The sequence below is a fragment of the Heterodontus francisci genome, chromosome 2 (genome assembly GCF_036365525.1).
Source record: "Heterodontus francisci isolate sHetFra1 chromosome 2, sHetFra1.hap1, whole genome shotgun sequence".
In the NCBI taxonomy this organism is placed as follows: domain Eukaryota; kingdom Metazoa; phylum Chordata; class Chondrichthyes; order Heterodontiformes; family Heterodontidae; genus Heterodontus; species Heterodontus francisci.
In genome coordinates, this window is record NC_090372.1 from 51,248,499 (window position 1) to 51,269,880 (window position 21,382).

At 44.0% G+C, this 21,382-nt stretch overlaps 1 protein-coding gene across 10 annotated transcripts in view; it reads left to right on the forward strand.

Moving 5' to 3' along the window:
- The window catches only part of LOC137384353 (phosphatase and actin regulator 1-like), an 859,907-nt gene that overhangs the window by 277,823 nt on the left and 560,702 nt on the right, over positions 1-21,382 (forward strand). For 3 of the 10 annotated variants that reach the window (XM_068058260.1, XM_068058270.1, XM_068058289.1), the window contains exon 1: positions 14,913-15,175. The exons of the other annotated variants lie outside the window; for them this stretch is intronic. In XM_068058260.1, coding sequence (XP_067914361.1) covers positions 14,944-15,175 — 232 coding nt within the window. In that variant the 5' untranslated portion in view covers positions 14,913-14,943. Of the gene's footprint in view, positions 1-14,912; positions 15,176-21,382 lie in introns of those variants that run through there. 10 annotated transcript variants of the gene reach the window in all.

The following is a 21,382-nucleotide window of genomic DNA, read 5'->3' on the forward strand; positions in this document are numbered from 1 at the left end:
GCGGGCCTGAGATGATTGTAGATTCCTCTCTTGAGTGAAAGTTCAGTTGAAGGCAGTGGGTTACTTCTAGTTCTCACTACTGTATAATATAGCTTTAGGATTCTGCAGCAGGGCATTTGCCTTCTAGCTTGGCTGGAACACAAGCTGTTAGGATGTTGCTTCTGTCTCTCTCTCTCTTTTTCTGGCCGTCTTTTTTTTAAGGTTAAACTGTGTCACCTCTCACCTCCTGGTAGGAGACATTCTCATCATTTCCCCATGGTGATTGCACAGTGGCCCAGCACGTGGCTGTTTCATTCATGCCTTCTTTGCTTCTGAAGTAGACATTCAATTCTGGAATCTGTTTAGGATGGGATGCAATTGACACCTCTTAGCTTCGAAGATTTGTACTTTGTCTTTGTCAGAGTTTGAATACACAAAAAGCCATTCCCTTTTTCTTCGGTGGCCATTTTGGACCATTGTTCACTTTTTGAAATAAAGGTTTTTTTTTTAACAAAACAAAGTCAGTTTTTCATAACTCTTCAGAGTTAGTCCATAGTTTGTATCATCACACTTCCGGTGTGCATAACACTAGCCTGAGACGGCAAGAGAAGTGCTCTACTGGCCAAACACGAACAAAGAAATTAAGAAAGGCTTACTTCAAATTTTATCGCTGATTTTTTGGAAGGCAGGAAATTAAAAAATTTAATTTTCAGAAAGAATAACCTTTCTGTGAGTGGCTTAATTTACAAACAAATTTACATGCAATTTTTTAAGGAAAAAGGGGATGTTTGGATAAATACCTTTGTAAACTCTGGCTTGCTGAACACATGTGACCTCTGGGGTCGTTGTATGCAAATAAAGGCTTTTATCTTGCAGCCATTTTGATTCACCGCAAGGAACATTAGGTGGGAATGTGAGCTCTGAGAAGGACACAAAGAGGCTGCAAAGAAATATAGACCGGTTGAGTGAGTGGGCAACGAGGTGGCAGATGGAATTTAATGGAGGAAAGTGTGAGGTTGTTCTCTTGAGTCGTAAGAATAGAAAAGCAGAATATTTTTTAAAAAGCATGAAACTTTTAAATCTTGATATTCAGAGAAACATGGGTGTACTCATACAAGGAACACAAAGTTAACATGCAGGTACAGCAAGCAATTAGGAAGGTAAGGGGATTGGAGTACAAGAATAATACATTGTATAGGGCTTTCATGAGACCATACCTGGAGTACTGTGTGCAGTTTTGGTCTTCGTATCTGGTCTGGTTCCTGGGATGAGAGTATGATGACAGGCTGAGTAAATTGAGCCTACACTCTTGGAGTTTAGAAGAATGAGAGGTGATCCCATTGAAACATACAAAATCCTGAAGGGGTTTGACAGGGTAGATACTGTTTTCCCTGGCTTGGGAATCTAGGACATGGGGGCAGAGTCTCAGGATAAGGGGTCGATTATTTAGGACTGAGGTAAGGAGAAATTTCTTCACTCAAAGGGTTGTGAATCTTTGGAATTGTCTACCGTAGAGTAGAGTGACATGTGCTGTGGATAAAGGGGAACCCGTTGACTTACTGGACTTGGATTTCCAGAAGGCATTTGACATGGTGCCACATAAAAGGTTATTGCACAAAGTAGGAGTCTATGGTGTAGGGGGTAACATATTAGCTCGGAAAGAAGATTGGCTGGCTGACAGAAACCAGTGCGTATGCATAAATGGGTCCTTTCCTGAATGGCAGGATGTGACAAGTGGAGTCCCACAGGGGCCTCAACCTTTTACAGTTTATATCAGTGACTTAGATGAGGGGAGCGATGGCATGGTAGCTAAATTTGCGGATGACACAAAGATAGGTAGGAAAGTATGTTATGATGAGGACATAAGAAGGTTGCAGACTGATATAGATAGGTTGAGTGAGTGGGAAAAAATCTGGCAGATGGAGTATAATGTGGGAAAATGTGAAGTTGTTCATTTTGGCAGGAAGAATAAAAAAACAAAGTATTACTTAAATTGAGAACAACTGCATAATTCAGAGGTGCAGCGGGATCTAGGTGTTCTAGTGCAGGAGTCACAAAAAGTTAGTATGCAGGTACATCAGGTAATAAAGAAGGTTAATGGAATGCTTTATTATGAGAGGAATTGAAAATAAAAGTAAGGATGTTATGCTTCAGTTATACAGGGCATTGGTGAGACCACATCTCGAATACTGCGTGCAGTTTTAGTCTCCTTATTTAAGGAAGGATGTAAATGCATTGGAGGCGGTTCAGAGGAGGTTTACTAGATTGATACCTGGAACGAGTGGGTTGTCTTATGAGGAAAGGTTGGACAGACTGGGCTTGTTTTCACTGGAGTTTAGAAGAGTGAGGGGAGACTTCATTGAAGTTTATAAGATCCTGAACTGTCTTGACAAGATAGATGTGGAGAGGATGTTTCCTCTTGTGGGTGAGTGCAGAACTAGGGGGCACTGCATTAAAATTAGGGGTCACTGTTTTAGGACAGAGATGAGGAGAAATTTTTTCTGAGGGTTGTGCAACTTTGGAACTTCCTGCCTCAGAAGGTGGTGGAGGCGGGGTCATTGAATATTTTTAAGGCAGAGTTCACTCGATTCTCATTAGGCAAGGGAATCTAGGGTTATCGATGGTAGATTGGAGTGTGGAATTCGAAACACAAACCGATCAGCCATGATCTTATTGAATGGTGGAGCAGGCTCGAGGGGCTGAATGGCCTACTTCTGCTCCTAATTTGTAAGTTTGCATGTTTGTGGAGGATCCACTGTTGAGTATATTCAGCACTGAGATCGATAGATCTTTGACCTCTCAGGGTTTCAAGGGATATGGGGAATGGGCAGGTAAGTGGAGTTGAGGTAGAAGATCAGCCATGATCGTATTGAATGGCAGAACAGGCTCAAGGGCCTGAATTATATACTTCTGCTCCTATTTCTTATGTACTTATGTTCTTATCAAGCTAGTATGGCTAGGGGTTGGCACCAACATGTTTCACCATGGACATATGACAGTTATTGACTCAGCCATGGACATGGGGGCAATTAATCTGTATAAAATGTATATAGCCAACCTAATGCCATCAAAACACAGCTCAGGTTAATGCCTGGCATTGATTTTGCATGCACAAATAGTCAATGTCTGCCCGAACACTTGATATAGCGATGAAGAGAATTTGGACAGATGTCCATCTGTCAGAAGTGAACTTGATCTTTTTCTCTCTCTCCATCCCTCTTCCCTCTCCCATCTCTGTGTCTATCTCTCTCCCCTCTCCCTCCCTTCTCTCTGTGTCTATCCCTCTCCTGTATATCACTCTCTCCTCTCTGTGCCCATCTTTCTCCCCTCTCTGTGTCCCCCTCCCTCCGTGTCCACCTCTCTCTCCCCACTCTCTCCCATGTCCCCTTCTCTCTCCCCCTGTATCCCTCACCCCATCTACCCCCGTGTCCCTCCCCTACCCTCTTCCCTCTCTCTCCCTCCATCTGCCCTCTCCCTCTGCCCCAGTACTCCCCTCTCTCTCTCCCCCCTTCTCTCTCCCCCTCTCCCTCCCCCTCTCTCTCCCCCTTCTTCTCTTCCCTCCCCTACCCCCTGCCATCCACCAGGAGCGAAAACGCATTAACACTTGGCACTAGCCCTACACTCTGACAGAAATCAGACCTTTGGAGAGCTGAGGAAGTGGACTGTCTCCCTAAAAATAAAACAGCTTGCTCTGCCTCAAAACAGTCTTCCCTTTCCAGTTCTAGCATTGCTTTGCTGTGCGCTATCCTATCTGTTCTACTCACACCAACACTCTCCATGGCTGATTCCGCAGGTCGGACACAGGCAGCAACACTTGATTGACAGCGACAGTCTTCCCAGCGAGTCCTGCCTCCTCCTCGCTCTGATTGGATGGAGGTCCGCACACAGGCAGACCTTTTGCACTTTTGATTGGTGGGCCGAATACAAAACTTTGGCGGGCTATAGGACCTAGCCCGATGCCCGATGATCCCGATCCTTTGTAATTACTTTTGCTCCTAATAATTTTAAATGTTTTGCTTCAAATCTTTAAACTCGTGTTTGAAAATTTTCTTTCATTTTATAACATAAGTTTAAAGACTTGGAGCAAGACATTTAAAATTACCACAGACCTGAACATTTTTACCACGGACACTGGTGTCCATGTACGGACACGTTGCCGACCCCTGAGTATGACCATCAACAAAATCTACTTCATCAGAATTCTATCAACTGCAGTGACACTTTACCAACCTTAATGGCTGCCTACTAAATTCATTATAACTCAGCCAATCTCAGTGACAGTCTGCTAATCTTAGTGACAGTTAACTAACTTCAGTATAACTCTATCAACCTTGGTAACCCTCGATGAACTTAAGCAGATCCTTTGAGACAGTCTTAACTTCATTATAATTCTAGCAACCTCAGCGCCAACCTACCAGCTTCAGTAATACTCTACCATCTCCAGCTACTCTACCATCTACATCGACCTCAGCCACAGTTTACTTAACCTTAGTGACAGTTTATCAACTTCAATAACACTCCACCAACTTTAGCAAAAAACAGTAAATCAGCAGGAGCAAGACAAATTAGAAAGAACAGGAAAAATTGTTGTGAACACATACAATGAGCAGCATATATGGATAGATTTTTAATTCAATACCTTCATGTCTTAACAGAATTGTAGCACAGCAAAAGCAGCAAGTTTCAGGGGTGCATGGAAATTTTATAACATAGAGAATGATCTCAGAAGTAAAAAGGTTGAGAACCGGTCCCTTAAAAGACATCAGTGAACAGGTGGGTTTTTACAACAATTCGGTAGTTACATGGTCACCATTGCAGATACTAGCTTTTGATTCAGGTTTTTGTTTTTCTTCATTTGTTTGTACATTCTTCCTCTCTCTCAGTCTCTCTCCGTTTCCACCTCCTCTGCCCCCTCTCTCTCCCTTCCTCTCATCCCCTTCCCATCTCTCTTCCCCTCCTCTCTCTCCCTACTCTCTTGTTATCTCTGTCTCCCCTCCATCTTCCCATTCTTTCATTTTCCCACTCCACAACTCTCATCATCTTATTTCTGGTCAGGATTTTATCCTGGCGATGGGGGTCTTGTTGCCCGGAAAGAGCGACGCCGACAACCCTGTGTCGCCTCTTCTGTGGGAGGCCCACCGAATCTCGTGCCAATTAGACACTTAAGTGGACAGAATCAAGGACCCCAGTGACAGAAGTTTTGCCCTCAGAGAACTGCTGGCCAATCAGAGGCTGGCAACTCTCACTGAGCAGCGCCACCGTGGAGACGGTGGCTGCTGCCGGAGGAGCACCTAATGGAGGCCCAGGAATGGCACTGGACCCAGGCCACAGGTAGGTCAGGGCTAGAGGGGCCTGGTGGGGTGGAGGTTGCGGGGAAGGGAGGTATAGGGGGTCGATAGCAAGGGTAGAGGAGTGGGCTCAGCGGACCCCCCTCCGTCACGATGCTGGGTCCCTCGTTCAGGCACTAAGTGCCTTTTAATGAGGGACACTTCCCCACATTCCCCCCCCCCCCCCCCCCCAACCCCTGGAAAGCAGGCCGTATGGTTTTTCGTATGGTGCTTCCAGTGCGGCAACAGGGCCACACGCTGCACAGCTAATTGTGCCAGCCGTGGAATGAAGCCCTTAATTTGGCATTAATTGCACAGTTAAGGACCTCAATTGGCAGCGGGATGGGCAGGCCATTCACAAGTCTTTGTGCCCCAGACTTAATTTTGGCAGAGGCGGGAAGGTGGCAGGGTCCCCACTCGCCACCATCCCACCCGATTATATGCTCTTCCTGCCTCCAAAGCCACGTGGGGGAGTGCATAAAATACCCCCTCTATTTTTCTTACATACATACATGTACAGAAAAACACATATATACACAAAAATATAGATACATAATATATACTGTTGTAACACAAACACTTGTATATACCTGCTGAATACATTTGCACAGAAAAAATATTTGATTCCAATGGTACATAGCTGCAGCATATTCCTCTCCTCTAGTTTTCTTGTACCCAGCCCTCATACAAATTCTTATTCTACAAATTCCCATTCCATGATCTCCTCAAAGGGTTGTGATGTTTGCCTGTCTGCAGTGAGTAACATTTGGGGTGGATTTTAATTCTTGGGTGGGAAAATAATGGGAAAGCACAGCCTTCCCATCTGGAAGTGTGCATGGGATATCTTGATTGATATTAACAGAACAGCTCTTACCTACTTCCCACTGGCCAGCTGCCCACCCAAAAAAGGCAGATGGAGGCAGCTGGCTGGCTTCAGACAGGCCAGAAGCAAAGGGCCCAGAGATCACCCGTCAACACCAAGTTAAGTAGTGGGATGGAGGGATCGGGACTGTTACACAGGTGGGAAGAGTGGAAACCTGAGGCAGCAGAGGCCCAGATGGGGCCTGGAGGAGCACTCCTCATTCTTTTGAGCCCAATAAGGAAAGTTACCTTAGAGGACCTCCTCTTCTTCCTGGAGGGTTATATTGAGTGGGGTGCTTATGGAGGGCACCCTACTCAGTAGGTCATTAAAATGCCATTAGGGACGTTTAGACAGTATAGGACACAACTAGCATGTGCTAATGAGGCTCCTGCTTCTGTCAGACAGGGCTTCGGCCACCTGAAATGGTGGGCATGGGAATTGATTGAGAAAAGGGGCAGTACGTATTTACACTGCTCCTTTAACTGTGCACCCGCCCTATTCCCATCAGGCCAGATTGGTTAAATTTGACCCATTTAGAGAGTTGGATTGTTTTATGGCCTGATGTTAATTGTGAAGTGCCTTGCGACAAAAAGCTTGAGTGAGTGTTTGATAAATCGTAATTGTCTGCTGTTTGTGTGAATAACTACGGTCAGTTTTCAGTATTCTCAGTTGTATCGTTCTAGGTTCTCCTTTTTGTTCCTACTGTGCTAGTTCCCAACCATCTTCATTACTGTTTCTGGTGCTGCATTTACAGCAAGTTATGAGATTAACTTGGAATTAGTGTATTAAGGGACATTAGTGAATACTAACAAAAACTTGTCTCCATATATGGTATGTGGAAAGCTACATTTGTTGACAGATTCTCATTACTCACTTGCACATTGTAGGAAAGTGGAGTTGATGTAGCAGTTTAGCCATGAATTTATTGAATGTCAGAGCAGGCTCGATAGGCTGTATGGGCTACTCTCATGCTCTTATTTCTTATGTTCTTAAGTTTTTATTCACTTGACTATTCTTCCGGACTCTCGCGCTATAATGCTTCCATTGAAACCCAATGTGATTCTGTCACTGTCCCCACACCCCAATGTCCACTGTATCCTCGAGCCACTGGAGTACTTCCCCATTGATACATTTACATAACAAAAATCTATCAATCTCAGTTTGGAAATTTTCAATTTTCAAATTTTCAAAAGCCTCAACAGCTTTTGGGGGAGAGAGTTCTAGATTTCCACGACCCTTTGTGTGAAGAAGTGCTTGTAGGACAAGATGACGTCCAATCACAGGCAGCAGCACATAACTGGTGTGGAACAAGGACAGAAGCATGACCTCATGCCTATGGAAGAGATGGTGCTTGCCATCATTGAAGTAGCCATAACTGAGGCCATGGCAAATAGTGGGGCCAAAAGCAACAAAGGTGAGGGTATGCTACCGAATCCTCCTTCTCACATTCCATGTCCCCCTCATCCTATAATTTCTTCTGATAGACAAACTACAGATGGTGTAAGCATATGGCTCATGCTTTCCTGCGCTCCTCTTATCGCAACCCCATCTTTGTGCTTTTCTCCTTTTAAGATACCTAAGAACTGCAGCCTGGCCAGGCAGTGTTGCTAGAAGCATAAAATGCAAGGGATACTGATGAAGAAGAAATACCGTCATTGGATTTCTCACTTGCAACCACCAGATCAGATACTAGCACTTGTGTACTTTAGAGAGCAGCATAGAGGTAACAGCTTGCTGGAGGGTGAGGATGCACATATTTTTTTTTTCATTCATGGGATGTGAGCATCACTGGCAAGGCCAGCATTTGTTGCCCATCCCCAATTGCCCTAGTGAAGGTGCTGGTGAGCTACCTTCTTGAACTGCTGCACTCTGTGTAGTGTAGGTGTCCCATAGTGCTGTTAGGAAGGGAATTCCAGATTATTGACCCAGCAACAGTGAAGGAACAACGATGTGATTCCAAGTCAGGATGGTGTATGCCTTGAGGGGGAACTTGCAGGTGGTGCTGTTCTCATACGTCTGCTGCCCTTGCCCTTCTAGGTGCAGGTTGCGGGTTTGGATGATGCAGTTGAAGGAGCCTTGCCGAGTTGCTGCAGTGCATCTTGTAGATGGTACACGCTGCTGCCACTGTCCACCAGTGACAGTGAATGTTTAAGGTGGCGGATGGGGCACTGATCAAGCGGGCAAGTGGAGAGTATTCCATCACACTCCTGACTTGTGCCTTGTGACTTGTGGACAGGCTTTGGGGAGTCAGGAGGTGAGTTACTCATCACAGAATTCCCAGCTTCTGACCTGCTCTTGTAACTACAGTAGTTATATGGCTGGCCCTGTTCAATTTCTGGTCAATGGTAACTCCCAGGATGTCATTGGGGGATTCAGCAATTGTCATGCCATTGAACGTCAAGTGGAGATAGTTAAAATTTATCTTGTTTTAAATGGTCATTGCCTGGCACTTGTGCGGCATGAATATTACTTGTCCCTTATCAGCCCAAGCCTGAATGTTGTCCAGGTCTTGTTGCATGTGGGCACAGACTGCTTCAGTATCAGAGGAGTTACGAATAGTACGGAACAGTGTGCAATCATCAGCGACCATTCCTACTTCTGACCTTATGATGGAAAGAAGGTCATTGATGAAGCAGTTGAAGATGATTGGGCTTCGGACACTACTCTGAGGAACTCCTGCAGTGATGACCTGGGACTTAGATGATTGGCCTCCAACAACCACAACCATTTTCCTTTGTGCTAGGTATGACTCCAACCAGTGGAGAGTTGCCCCCCTGATTCCCATCGACTTCAATTTTGCTAGGGCTCCTTGATGCCGTATCCAGTCAAATGTTGCCTTGATGTCAAGGGCAGTCACTCTCACCTTGCCTCTTGAACTCAGCTCTTTTGTCCATGTTTGGACCAAGGTCTGGAGTCGCGTGGCCCTGGCAGAACCCAAACTGAGCATCAGTGAGCAGGTTATCACTCAGTAAGTGCAGCTTGATTGTGCTGTCAGCGACATCACTTTTCTGATTGGCTGGATTGGATCTGTCCTGCATTTTGTTTACAACACAACCTGGCAAATTTTCCACAATGTTGGGTATATGCCAGTATAGTTGTTGTACTGGAACAGCTTGGATAAGGGGTTGGCTAATTCTGGAGCACTACAGTCAGGTTTTGTCGGGCTCCTTAGTTTTTGCAGTATCCAGTGCCTTCAGCCATTTCTTGATATCACGTGAAGTGAATCGAATTGGCTGAAGACGGGCATCTGTGATACTGAGGACCTCAGGAGGAAGCCGTGATGGACTGGCACTTCTAGCTGAAGTGCTATTTGCTACTTCTGGCAAATGTTTCCACCTTGACTTTTGATCTGTCTTTTGGGCTGCACCATTATTGAGGATTGGGATTTTTGTAGAGCCTCTTCTTCTGTCAATTGTCCACCACCTGGATGTGGCATGGCTGCAGCACTATGATCTGATCTGTTGGTTGTGGGGTCGATTTGCTTTTTCTATCATATGCCGCTTCTGCTGTTTAGCATGCATGTAGTCCTTTTCAGTATGCAGGTGCTGTTTCTGACATGCTCTCCTGCAGTCATCATCGAACCAGGGTTAATCCCCTGGCTTGATGGTAATGGCGGAGTGAAGGATATGCCGGGCCATGAGGTTACAGATTGTGTTTGAATACAATTCTGTGCCTCATGAATGCCCAGTTTTGAGCTGCTGGATCTGTTCTGAATCTATCCCATTTAGCACAGTGGTACTGCTATACAACTCGATGGAGAATATCCTCAGTGTGTCTCCACAAGGACTGTGTGGTGGTCACTCCTACTACTACTGCTGTGGACAGATGCATCTGCGACAGGTAGATTGGTGAGGATGAGGTCAAGTAGATGTTTTTCCTCTTGTTGATTCCCTCACCACCTGCTGTAGGCCCAGTCTGGCAGATATGTCCTTCAGGTCTCAGCCAGCGCACTCAGTAGTGGTGCTTCTGAGCCAGTCCTGGTGATGGACAGTGAAGTCCCCGATCCAAAATACATTCTGTGCCCTTGTTCAACTTTTATTGATTCATCAGCTGAGGGAGGGTGGTAAGTGGTAATCAGCAAGACGTTTCCTTCCCCATGTTTGACCTGATCCCATGAGACTTCATGGATCCTGCAGTCCATGTTCAGCACTCCCAGGGACACTCCCTCCTGACTATATACCAATGTGCTGTCACCTCTGTGGGCAAGAAATATCCAGAGATGGTAATTGAGGAGTCTGGAACATTTGCTGTAATATATGTACAAGTCCCCAGATGTTAATGAGGACTTTGCAGGGTTGACTGGGCAGGGTGTGCCTTTGTCATTTCTGGTGCCTAGGTTGACGCCGGGTGGTCCGTCCGGTTTTATTCTTCTTTGACTTTTCTGTAGTGTTCTGCTGCAGAGGACTCAGATGAAGAAATCGATGGGGCGCATACAGGAACAGACTGATCAGTATACACACACAAATGCTTGGTGCATTGTCAGACTTTCTTTAAAGCCTGCAGTCACTCTCAAGGAGCATGGGGGAATCTGGCACCGACCTTACACGTGGCTTTGTGCAGAGCTTGGAGCCCGTCCTTTCCAGGGTGAAAGTAGTATCAAGTCCAATAGCACACTTGTCAACCCAGCCATGATGCAGCGTCTGATGCCCAATGTGTCGACTTCCATTGCAACACAAGTAGAAGCCATCCAATGTCTGAGTTCTGCAGTGGAAGCTCAGACTGAAGCCATACAAGCGCAGCTTGCTGCCACACGATCTCAGACTGCTGCCATCAGGTCTATGGATGCCAGTGTTTAAAGGGGCTTGCAGGGTCTTGCAGCAACCTTATAACCCGTCCTGCATCATATTACTAGGATTACTGAGGCACTGCTCCGGAAACCTGCTCTTCTCTTAAGAATTCAGCATTCGTGCTCCCATCACCGCCACTTCACCAATGCCCTTGCTGCAGCCTGTCAGCCAGCCAGCCCAGACTGCTGCCACTCATGCCGAGGTGGTGTAGTTCAAAGCTGGGCCTTTTATGACCAGAGCTGCATGAGGTCATTCTGCAAGGCCGTCTGCAGTTTCTGCCACTGAAAGTCAAAAGCCTTCTGCCAGCAATGCTACAGCCACTGGGGTAGCACTGCATTGGAGCACTATGGCAGGCAAAGACACATGGAAAACAGGCACTAAGCGAATGTGTAAGTGTGATTAGTTGACCTTTTTACAGAATATTGAATGGTTTGTTTGATAAAGTCAATTTGGAATGTTTATTTTTGCATTGTGGCCAAGTGAACTCTGTCATGATCTATAACAGAGGGATGGTAAGGTGTGAGATTGTTGTTGAATGAGGAATTGAGGTGCGTTCACTGGTACTGCTGTCAGATGAACCAAGCACGGACAGCCCAGCCAGAAAGGGGATATGTTGGTTGCTTCTTCCCTTCCTCCTCCTCCTTCTCTTCCCCCTCTTCCTCCTCCTCCTTCTCAACTGTTCACTATATACCTGGTGGCAAGCGCTGCATTTTCACAATAGCAAGGTTGTGTAGGACGCGCAGACGAGGATGACAAATGCCCTGGAGAGAACTGCAGGGCTGCTCCAGAGTGGTTCAGGGAACAGAAGTGTTGCTTAAGAACCCCAATGGTCTGCTCAATGACATTCCATGTGACAGATTGGCTCTTGTTATATGCATGCAGCCCACATGTGCATGCATTGTGCACTGACATCATAAGCTAGGTGGTCAGTGGATAGCCCTTGTTGCCAAGTAGTCACCCTCTGGTGTCTCACGGTGGCTGAAATACTGGTGATACAGTGGACTGATGCCAGGAGAGCGGACATTGGCTTGCATAATGCACTGAACATGATCGCACACCAGCTTCACATTGAGGGAGTGAAATCTTTTGTGGTTGTGGTAGATCTCTGAATTTAGATGCAGCGTCCACAAAGCAATGTGTTTTCAGTCTGTGGCACCCTTCATCATGAGGTAAGCTGGTCTGCAGGTGCCACATTTCAATGAGCACTCCTTAGTGAAACAGAGGCATCTAATGCGCTCTTCCTCGCTGAGATTGAGATAGGAAAATTACTCCCTGAAGACCCACGGTGGATATGGCCTCCTGCTGAGAGTCCTTCTCCAACTCTTCCTTCTCCTCCCTCTTCAAGCAGCTTGTCTTCCTCTGTGTCCCTTCTGCTCATTATCCCTGTCATGCTGTAGGCCAAGGGAGATGGAAACCTCAGTACCCATGACTGGGAGTAAGTGGTCTCAGCAGAACCCTTGAAATTTGAACCAAGACCTTCACCACCTGCAAAACCAATCAATTTTAAATGACTACAAACCACCAAACACTTTTACTAACTCAGAAGCAGCCAGTAGAAATCAATCAGCAACTAATCTGAGAGTGATTGATTATCCCTTTAAGTAGCTCTGGTGGAGGTCCTTCCTGCTGCTAACACATGTTCAACAGTGCGAGGTTAAGAGAGGGCATTAGCTGGAATGTTAAGATCGAAAATGGCACCGCAAGTGTCAAATCAGTGTTACATGCTGACTGATGTAATGAATTGCCTACTCTGCATACTTTTGGCACATGCTGCTTGGGCCGGTGCTGGTGACCTACGCAAAATAGCGTCCTATGCAGCTCGCGTCTCCCTGCTTTGTCTTCTATCCCTCTAGAAATGAACCCTATTACTTTGACTTGCAGTTGTTATGGCCTCAGCAACTTGTGTTGCTACTTTTAGCGATTATTTGTTTCCCCAGACCTTTAGTTCCTCACCTTTAGTTTCTTTCCTTCCAAGGAATAAGTGGCCTCTTTATTCCTCTTACCAAAATGAACCACCTTACACTTCACTATGCTGAATTTAATTTGCCATTTATCCACCCACTCAGCAAGCCTGTTTATGTCTGCCTGTAATTTGATGCAGCCCTCCACATTATTCATTGTATCTCCCAATTTGGTATCATCTGCAAATTTTAACACTATGCCCTAAATATCAGTGCAAATTATTTTTGTATATGGTGAACAACAGTGGTCCCAGCAAAGATCCATGCAGGACACCACTTCTCACTTTCTGTCAGTCCAAGAACAATAGGAAGAGAAGTAGGCCTTTCAGCACTCTCACCTTTTCTACCATTCATTACAGATCTGTACCTCAGCTCCATTTACCCACCTTTGATCCATATCCCATTGGCAGAAGTGTTGAGAGCCAGTGAACACTGATTTAAAGTGATTGGTAAAAGAGCCAATGGCAATATGAGGACAAACATTTTTGTGCAGCAAGTGGTTAGGATTTGGAATGCCCTGCCTGAGATTGTGATAGGCAGATTCAATTGTGGCTTTCTAAAGGGAATTAGATGAGCATCTAAAGAACAGAAAGGGCAGGGGAATGGGACTAGCTAAATTCCTCTTGCAGAGAGCTGGCATGAATATGATGGGCCAAGTGGCCTCCTTCACTGCTGTCACCATTCTATGATTCTATGATACCCTTATGTGACAAATATCTTCTCATGTCATGGTTGAAAATCCATAGATTTGAGGCCTTCCTTTGTTTCCTACCTTTTGTTTTGTAGCCATCTTTCAGTCCTTTCTGCTGAATGCTCCTTGCTCCAGACTTGACTTTCGTCATGAGTCTCTTATGGGAACCTTGTAAAATGTAAAATGCCACCAAAGGTGACTTTTGAAGTATTCAAAGAGGGCATTAAATTAGATTTGAAGTAGTGTATCTTCAGAATTAAGAAATAAATACATGTTTATATTCTGAAAAATCAGGAAGATGTAGTGCTATGTTGCTGCCAGACTATGAGAGGTCTCTGAATGTTAGCAAGATTACGAACAGCTCTTCCACCAAGTTTGTCACCATGTGTTCTTTATTCAAAGCTTTTGTTACATATGTTTTCTAAGGTGAACAGGGAGGCAGGTTCGGGGAGGGGAGGAGAGGAACATGGTTTATCTTGCCAAATTATACGGTAACAGTTTGCTGCAGATAGTCTTTAACTCCCTAGAAATCTGCATTGCATTATCATTGGGTTTAATTTAGTCCAAGATCTAGGATCATATTGTTGTTCAGTGGGCTGCACTGTAATGGGTACACTGTTAAGGGATGTATCTGTTTAATTTATTCAGTACATTGGGTCTTTTTTTGTTGGGATTATGTGACTGCGGTATACAGTCGTACTGCCTCAGCAAATTTAAATGTGTAGTAGGCAGGATATAGTACAATAATGTAGTGTGTGGGTCCTGTTACAGTGAGATGTTTTTGATTATAAGGGATTAATACTTCTGCATTGCTTTATACTAAAGTACCAAACAGCTTCTTCACTGTCAGCTGGTGAATAAACATAATTCTGCACAAAACATTTTAAAATTAGCAGCAGAGGACTGAGGTGTAATTTGTGAATAATTGCCTAGAGCTGACTTGACAGTTCCAGCAATTCGCCTTCTGTCTCGGGTTAACTGTTCCTAAGCATACTGATGTATGCTGCAAGATACAGTTCCTAGCCTATTATTAAGGAAAGACTTAATAATTTCAGTATAGGAGTGCTATTTATTGCATCTAGGGGACAGTAGTCCCAAAGGATACAGACTGTGTCTAGGAACTGATTAGAGCCTGAACTGCTGATCAAGCTGATTATATTTTGTATGTGGCAGAGAGATCAAGGTGTAGATGCGACGGCACGCTGTGTGTGCACTCGGCGTATCTAAATTTGGATTGCCTCAAACAACACGGTCAGAAGGGTCACCAGAAGTCGACTGGAGTCTTGTCTCCTGATTTCCTTGTGATGCAGCTTGCTGTTAATCCTTTAGCCTATTGATGGCATGTTCTGCTTACACAGAACAGTACACGTTTTCTGCTGGCTATAGCGGAAGATCAATACAAGGCATGAGTGAGGAAAAGCCCAAAAAGAGAACATTTTACCTCATGAGGATGAAGCCATTGAAGGAGCCTGCTAACCACAATGTTTCCTTTGTGATTCAGTGCCATATAGGCAAGGAGATCAAGCACATTTGCAGCAATTGCAGTCGTGGAGAAATAGCTAAAGATGGTAAGATTGAGTTTGCTTTTTGTAGCATGTAGTATTGCCAAGAGCTGTTGCCTTACATCTAATGTACAATATTGTAGGAATGATTGGCTAAATAATTTATTAAGCTGTGATTGCAAAACAGCTACCATGCGGAGTAGCCAGAAGCTGAGAAGTCATCGTTCCAGTCTTTAACTGTGCTAGTCACATCAGTCATTTTAAAGCTTTTCATGCTAAAGTGAAACAAAAAATCTACCTGGAACATTGATAGTTTCTTGTATTTTTCAGTTGGTATCAATACTTGAAGTCATAGTATTATTGCTCACTGCTTTACTTGAACATGTGGCATTGTATTTACATTATTGATTGCTGAATGGTATCAGTATGTTGTCATCTATGAAGTATTTGTGAAGGGAATCTGGCATCTTACATCCTCTAATTATAGCTGTAAATGGAGGGGAATAAATGGGAAAGTTGTTCAAAATGAAGCAGATTACGCAAATAACTGGAATACTGTAGTTAGATGGCTTGAACAAGAATTTAGTAATGCTTTACTAAAATTCTGTATCAGAAAATAATACTTTATTAATTATCAGTGGACTCTGTAAGTATTATGTGATGTGATATGCAGTTTATGCCAGAGGTAGTGAGCAGATATTACTGTAGGCAGATCACTGCAGTGGACTTGGAACACTGAATCTTGCAGTCTTCTGTCAGCTCTCTGACTGCAGTCTGTAGTAATCTCTGTGATCCATCACTGTATGAACCTTGCTTTGTTTCTGTGCTAGCACCTGGTGTATTTATTTATTCATTCATTCACAGTGAGAACTTTATGGTCACTAGTATGAATTATGTGATTGGAGCAGAGGCAGGGAGTACAATAGCGTGGTAGTTATGTTACTAGATTAGTAATCCAGAGCCTTGGACTAATGATCCAGAGACATGAATTCAAATTCCACCACAACAACTGGGGAATTATAATTCAGTTAATAAATCTGGAATAAAAAGCTAGTATCTGTAATGGTGGCATGAAACTACTGGATCGTTGCAAAACCCCATATGGTTCACTAATGTCCTTAGGAAAGCTGCTGCCCTTACCTGGTCTGACCTCTGTATGACTCCAAACCCACAGCAATGTGGTTGACTCTTAACTAGCAAGCCACTTCATTGTTTAGGTATGCGCAATAAAATGCTGGCCTTGCCAGCAACAGCAACATCCCGTGAATGAATTTTAAAAATGTTGTGAGATTGCCCTCATTTGTTATGTCGATGTTAAAAAACTGGGTGATCTTTCAACTCCTGCTGACATCCAGCAGCATTACAGCCAATTTTTATTTTTACTTTGTATTTTTCTTAAATAACAGAAGTCACTTTGTGTCAATGACCTGAACCATGCCAAACAAGTCATGTTATGCATATGTTCTGTATAATAGGTCTTATGCGAATATACTATTTCATCTCAGTATTAATGTGAGCTTAATCTCACCAATGTGACACCAAAGACACACTGACCACATGGCTAAAAATGTTTAGGGGAATATTACAGGGGATGTTCAAAGTATCGAGAGAGGCTGACACTGGCTGGCTCTTAATGTGAGGATTATCAAGTTAACTAGCAGAAACCCACAAAATATTTGCAGTCAAATTAGTATCTTTATTGCAACAGTACTTCCTTAAATACAGGATTTATAGTTACTCTTTCGCCAAAGACTTTAACAGAATCAAAACGTATCACTCTGGAAAAAGCTACATGAATCTGTCCATGTATAAAAGCAGGCCTAAGAATATAAACACAAATTTTCTCAGGCTTTGTGACTTGTTTACAGTCATAAAATATGAATGTCGAATTGGGAATTATTTTCTCTGGAGTTGAAAAGGCAGGTTTACATCTGGTAGGCTCAATATTATTCGTGAAATAAATACTCTTATTTCCTTGAAACCTGCCTGTTAGAATTTCAGCATCTATCATCGAAGAAAACAGCTTCCTAACTACCAGTCTTGTTCCACGACAAAGTCCTTGTTTAGGATTCAACTCTGGAGAGTATAGACGGTTACCATCTTCTTCAGCCATAGATTCAACGCTGATGTATTCTTTTAATTCACCTGACAGCTATTCTACAACATTTTCATTCAAATCTAGTGAATCTTCATTTTTAGCAACGAATAGCTTTTGAATAAGTTGTATCAAATAATTGTCCCCACTATTTTGCCACACTTAACCAATTCCATCATTTCATCCACCCCTCCCATGTCTTCTTTCTTGAACACAAACACACCAACTACATGAGGAAGATTGGTAACTAAAATAGTGGGTTCTTTATTTGAAGGTATGAAACTATGTATGAGAATAACTGGGAGGCTAACTAACATGACTGATCTGACTGACTGCTCCTAACTTCTGCTCGATGATTACCTGTGTTCGGTTTATGGAGACCTTCGTTCCGTATGGTTATTTTAACCTTTATGGCTTGTCTGTCTGGTTCGGAGACAGACAGATCCAGAAAACATAATTCCATTCTCTGCCTGAATAATTTAAATTCAGGGAGGAGGTCTGTTGCCTTCCAGTTTAGGGATGGAAAGTTCGTGGTCATTTTGTGTTGAATAGTATCAGTGGCAGGAATAATGATTAACCTTGCACAGCCCTTAAAGGGTTAAGTTCTGTGGCTCCACTGGCTTGCAGTACCCTGGATGGCTAAGCTAAACCTAATTGTTAGATTTGGGATTGACAGTGCTGTTGCTGTCATCCTGCTCTTTTGGCCACGCCCACAAAGTTGAGTTTTGGAGCCAAAAATTTTAATGGCGATGAAGGTCTTTTTCAGCCTTTTCAAAAATGTTGGGGCTGCTGTTTGATTAACTTTTTTTAAATTTTCTGGCCCTGTCTGGAACATTCGGTCACCCCCTGGCACTCTCAATCCAGTGCCCCAATGCCCAGTGCCACACCTCACAGAGTCAGTTATGTAAAAAAAAATTTTCAGTGCAAGCTGTATCAACAGTTGGACTCAGAATAATGCTCCCACCATCTGCAGTTGTTTTACTTGGACCACACGGCTCTGCTGTGTAATGGACACCTGCGCTGTTGCAGAACTACTCGCACAACGACTTCCATGCTGCAGTAAGTACTGCAGATGAACTTGTAACAGCTTCAAACTTCCACACACACAGGAATCCTGTAGCGTGTGAAGGGGTTCAGTGTTACAGATCCTACAAAATCTCCAGATCAAATCCTCAAATGCTATCAGCTGCCACCAAATTGTGTTTCTCTTTCTTTAACACAAACACACCAACTACACGAGGAAGATTGGTAACTAAAATAAATGGGTTCTTTATTTGAAGATATGAAACTATGTACAACCATCAACTATTAACATCCTAGGGGTTACCATTGACCAGAAACTGAACTGGAGTAGCCATATAAATAGCATGGCTACTAGAGCAAGTCAGAGGCTAGGAATCCTGCGGTAAGTAACTCACCTCCTGACTCCCCAAAGCCTGTCCACCGTCTACAAGGCACAAATCAGGAGTGTGATAGAATATTCTCCACTTGCAGCTCCAACAACACTCAAGAAGCTCGACATCATCCAGGACAAAGCAGCCCGCTTGATTGGCATCCCATCCACAAACATTCACTCCCTTCACCACCAACGCACAGCAGCAGCAGTGTGTACCATCTACAAGCAACACACCAAGGCTCCTTAGACAGCACCTTTCAAACCCACGACCTCTACCACCTAGAAGGACAAGGGCAGCAGATGCATGGGAACACCATCACCTGCAAGTTCCCCTCCAAGCCACATACCATTCTAACTTGGACATATATTGCCATTCCTTCACAGTCGCTGGGTCAAAATCCTGGAACTCCCTTCCTACCAGCACTGTGGGTGTACCTACCTCACATGGACTGTAGTGGTTCAAGAAGGTAGCTCTAATTGTAAGGTTATGTCCTCTTGTTCTGGACTGCCCCACTGGAGGAAATAGTTTATCTACCTTATCAAATCCTTTCATCATCTTAAATACCTCAATTAAATCACCCGCTAATCTTCTATACTCGAAGGAATGCAGGCACCATGAAAAGGGTGGAAGTATGCTCCAGTTGTATGAAGCTCTGGCTAAATCTCATCAGGGGTACTGCATTCAGTTCTGGACACCACACTGCAAGAAGGATATATTGGCCTTGGATGGAGTGCAGTGCAGATTCACAATTGTAACTCTGGGGCTAAAAGTGTTATGGACAGGTTGCATAGACTATGCTTGTATTCCCTTGAGTATAGACGATTAGTGGGTGATTTATTTGGGGTGTTTAAGATGAGGCAAGGATTTGATAAGGTGATAGAGAGAAACTATTTCCTCCAGTGGTGAGCCCAGAACAAGAGGGCATAATCTTACAAATAGAGTTAATCTGTTCAGGGTCGAAGTCCGGAAGCACTTCGCACAAAGTGAAGTGGAAATCTGGAACTCTGTTCCCCAAAAAACAGTTGAGGCTAGGTCAATTAAAAACTTCAAAAATTTATGATGCAGACTAGTCATGATAAGTAGAATGGGCTGGAGGGGATGAATGGTTTATTCATGTTCCTATGAAAGATTTGCTATTCATTTTATTAAAACTTTACAATTGCACACACTTCGTGTCTTGTCATTCTTCATAATGCAGATTTCTGTACCACAGTTGGGAAAAAAATATAAAGCCACAAAGAGGAATGTACAGACAAGTCCTCCAGCAGCAGAATATCCATCAGCCACAATATCTCCAGCCTCTTCATTGATCTGTGTTTAAAATTATATAAATTTTGTAGCTGCAATGTTAAGGCACAACAATGTTCCTAACCTCATAAAACAGAATAATCCCTGATTTGCCCTGATCAGCATCACAGGAGAACCACGAGTAATAAGGAAAAAGTGGTATTTATGTGCTTGCTGATGTAATTTTACAATGGTCCCAGAGCAAACTTCACAAATAACTGGTCACCTGGTTCTAGGGCTGCTGACATGTCATTGTGATCAGATTCCCTCCTTACAGATGTTTCTGTCTTTGTGATAATGGACCAGAGAACACAACCAAAGGAGGGCAGAGAAAGAAGCAGAAGGGGACAGAAAGGGATAAATGCAAAAGAGAATGGAGACAGAATAAAGCAGGTGGACAGAGAGAGAATAAAAGAAAGAACTTGTATTTATATTGTACCTTTCATAGAGCCTCCATGAATTGAGGATTAGTTTCCTGTATGCTGCTGTAAGCAGTCCAGGAAGAAAATCATAGGGGCATCAAAAGAATTATGGGTTTTATTTAATTTTCTTTGAAAGCTTTTGTTTATTGTAGAAATAATTGGAAATAGGATAAAAGGCTGATGGACTATGTAGGGAGATTGTAGGTGGGAGGTGGTGTCTCCATGCGTGTGTCCACCATTGCTGGCAACCCTAGGCTTTCAGGGTGCCTCAAAATGCTTCACAATCTGTGGATTACTCTGGAGGTGTAGTCATTCTATGTGGTCAAATGTGGCAGACAATTTGTGCATAGCAGTGTTCAACAGCATCAGGCATACCTAAAAATGAGATGTCAGCCTGGTGAAGCTACAGCACAGGACTACTCGCATGCCAAACACCAGAAGCAGCTGCAATAGACGGGGCTAAGCTCTCCAACCACAACGAGCCGTGAATGGTGGTGAACAATTAAACAACTGACAGGAGGAGGAGGCTCCACAAATATCCCCATCCTCAATGATGGGGGAGCCCAGCACATCAGTGCAGAAGACAAGGGTGAAGCATTTGCAGCCATCATCAGCCAGAAGTGGCGAGTGGATAATTCATCTCAACCTCCACCCGAGGTCCCCAGCATTACAGTTGCCAGTCTTCAGCCAATCCTATTCACTCTACACGATATCAAAAAACGGCTGAAGGACTGGATACTGCAAAGGCTATGGGCCCTGACAACATTCCGGCATTGTGCTGCAGAACTAACTGTGCTCCTAGCTAAGCTGTTCCAGTACAGCTACAACACTGGCATCTACCCAGCAATGTGGAAAATTGCTCAGGCATGTCCTGTGTACAAAAAGCAGGACAAATCCGACCTGACCAATTACTGCCCTATCAGTCTTCTCTCGATCATCAGCAAAGTGATGGAAGGGGTCATCGACAGTGCTGTCAAGCAGCAATTGTTCAGCAATAACCTGTTCACTGACGCTCAGTTTGGGTTCCACCAGGGCCACTCAGGGCTCCTGACCTCATTATAGCCTTTGTCCA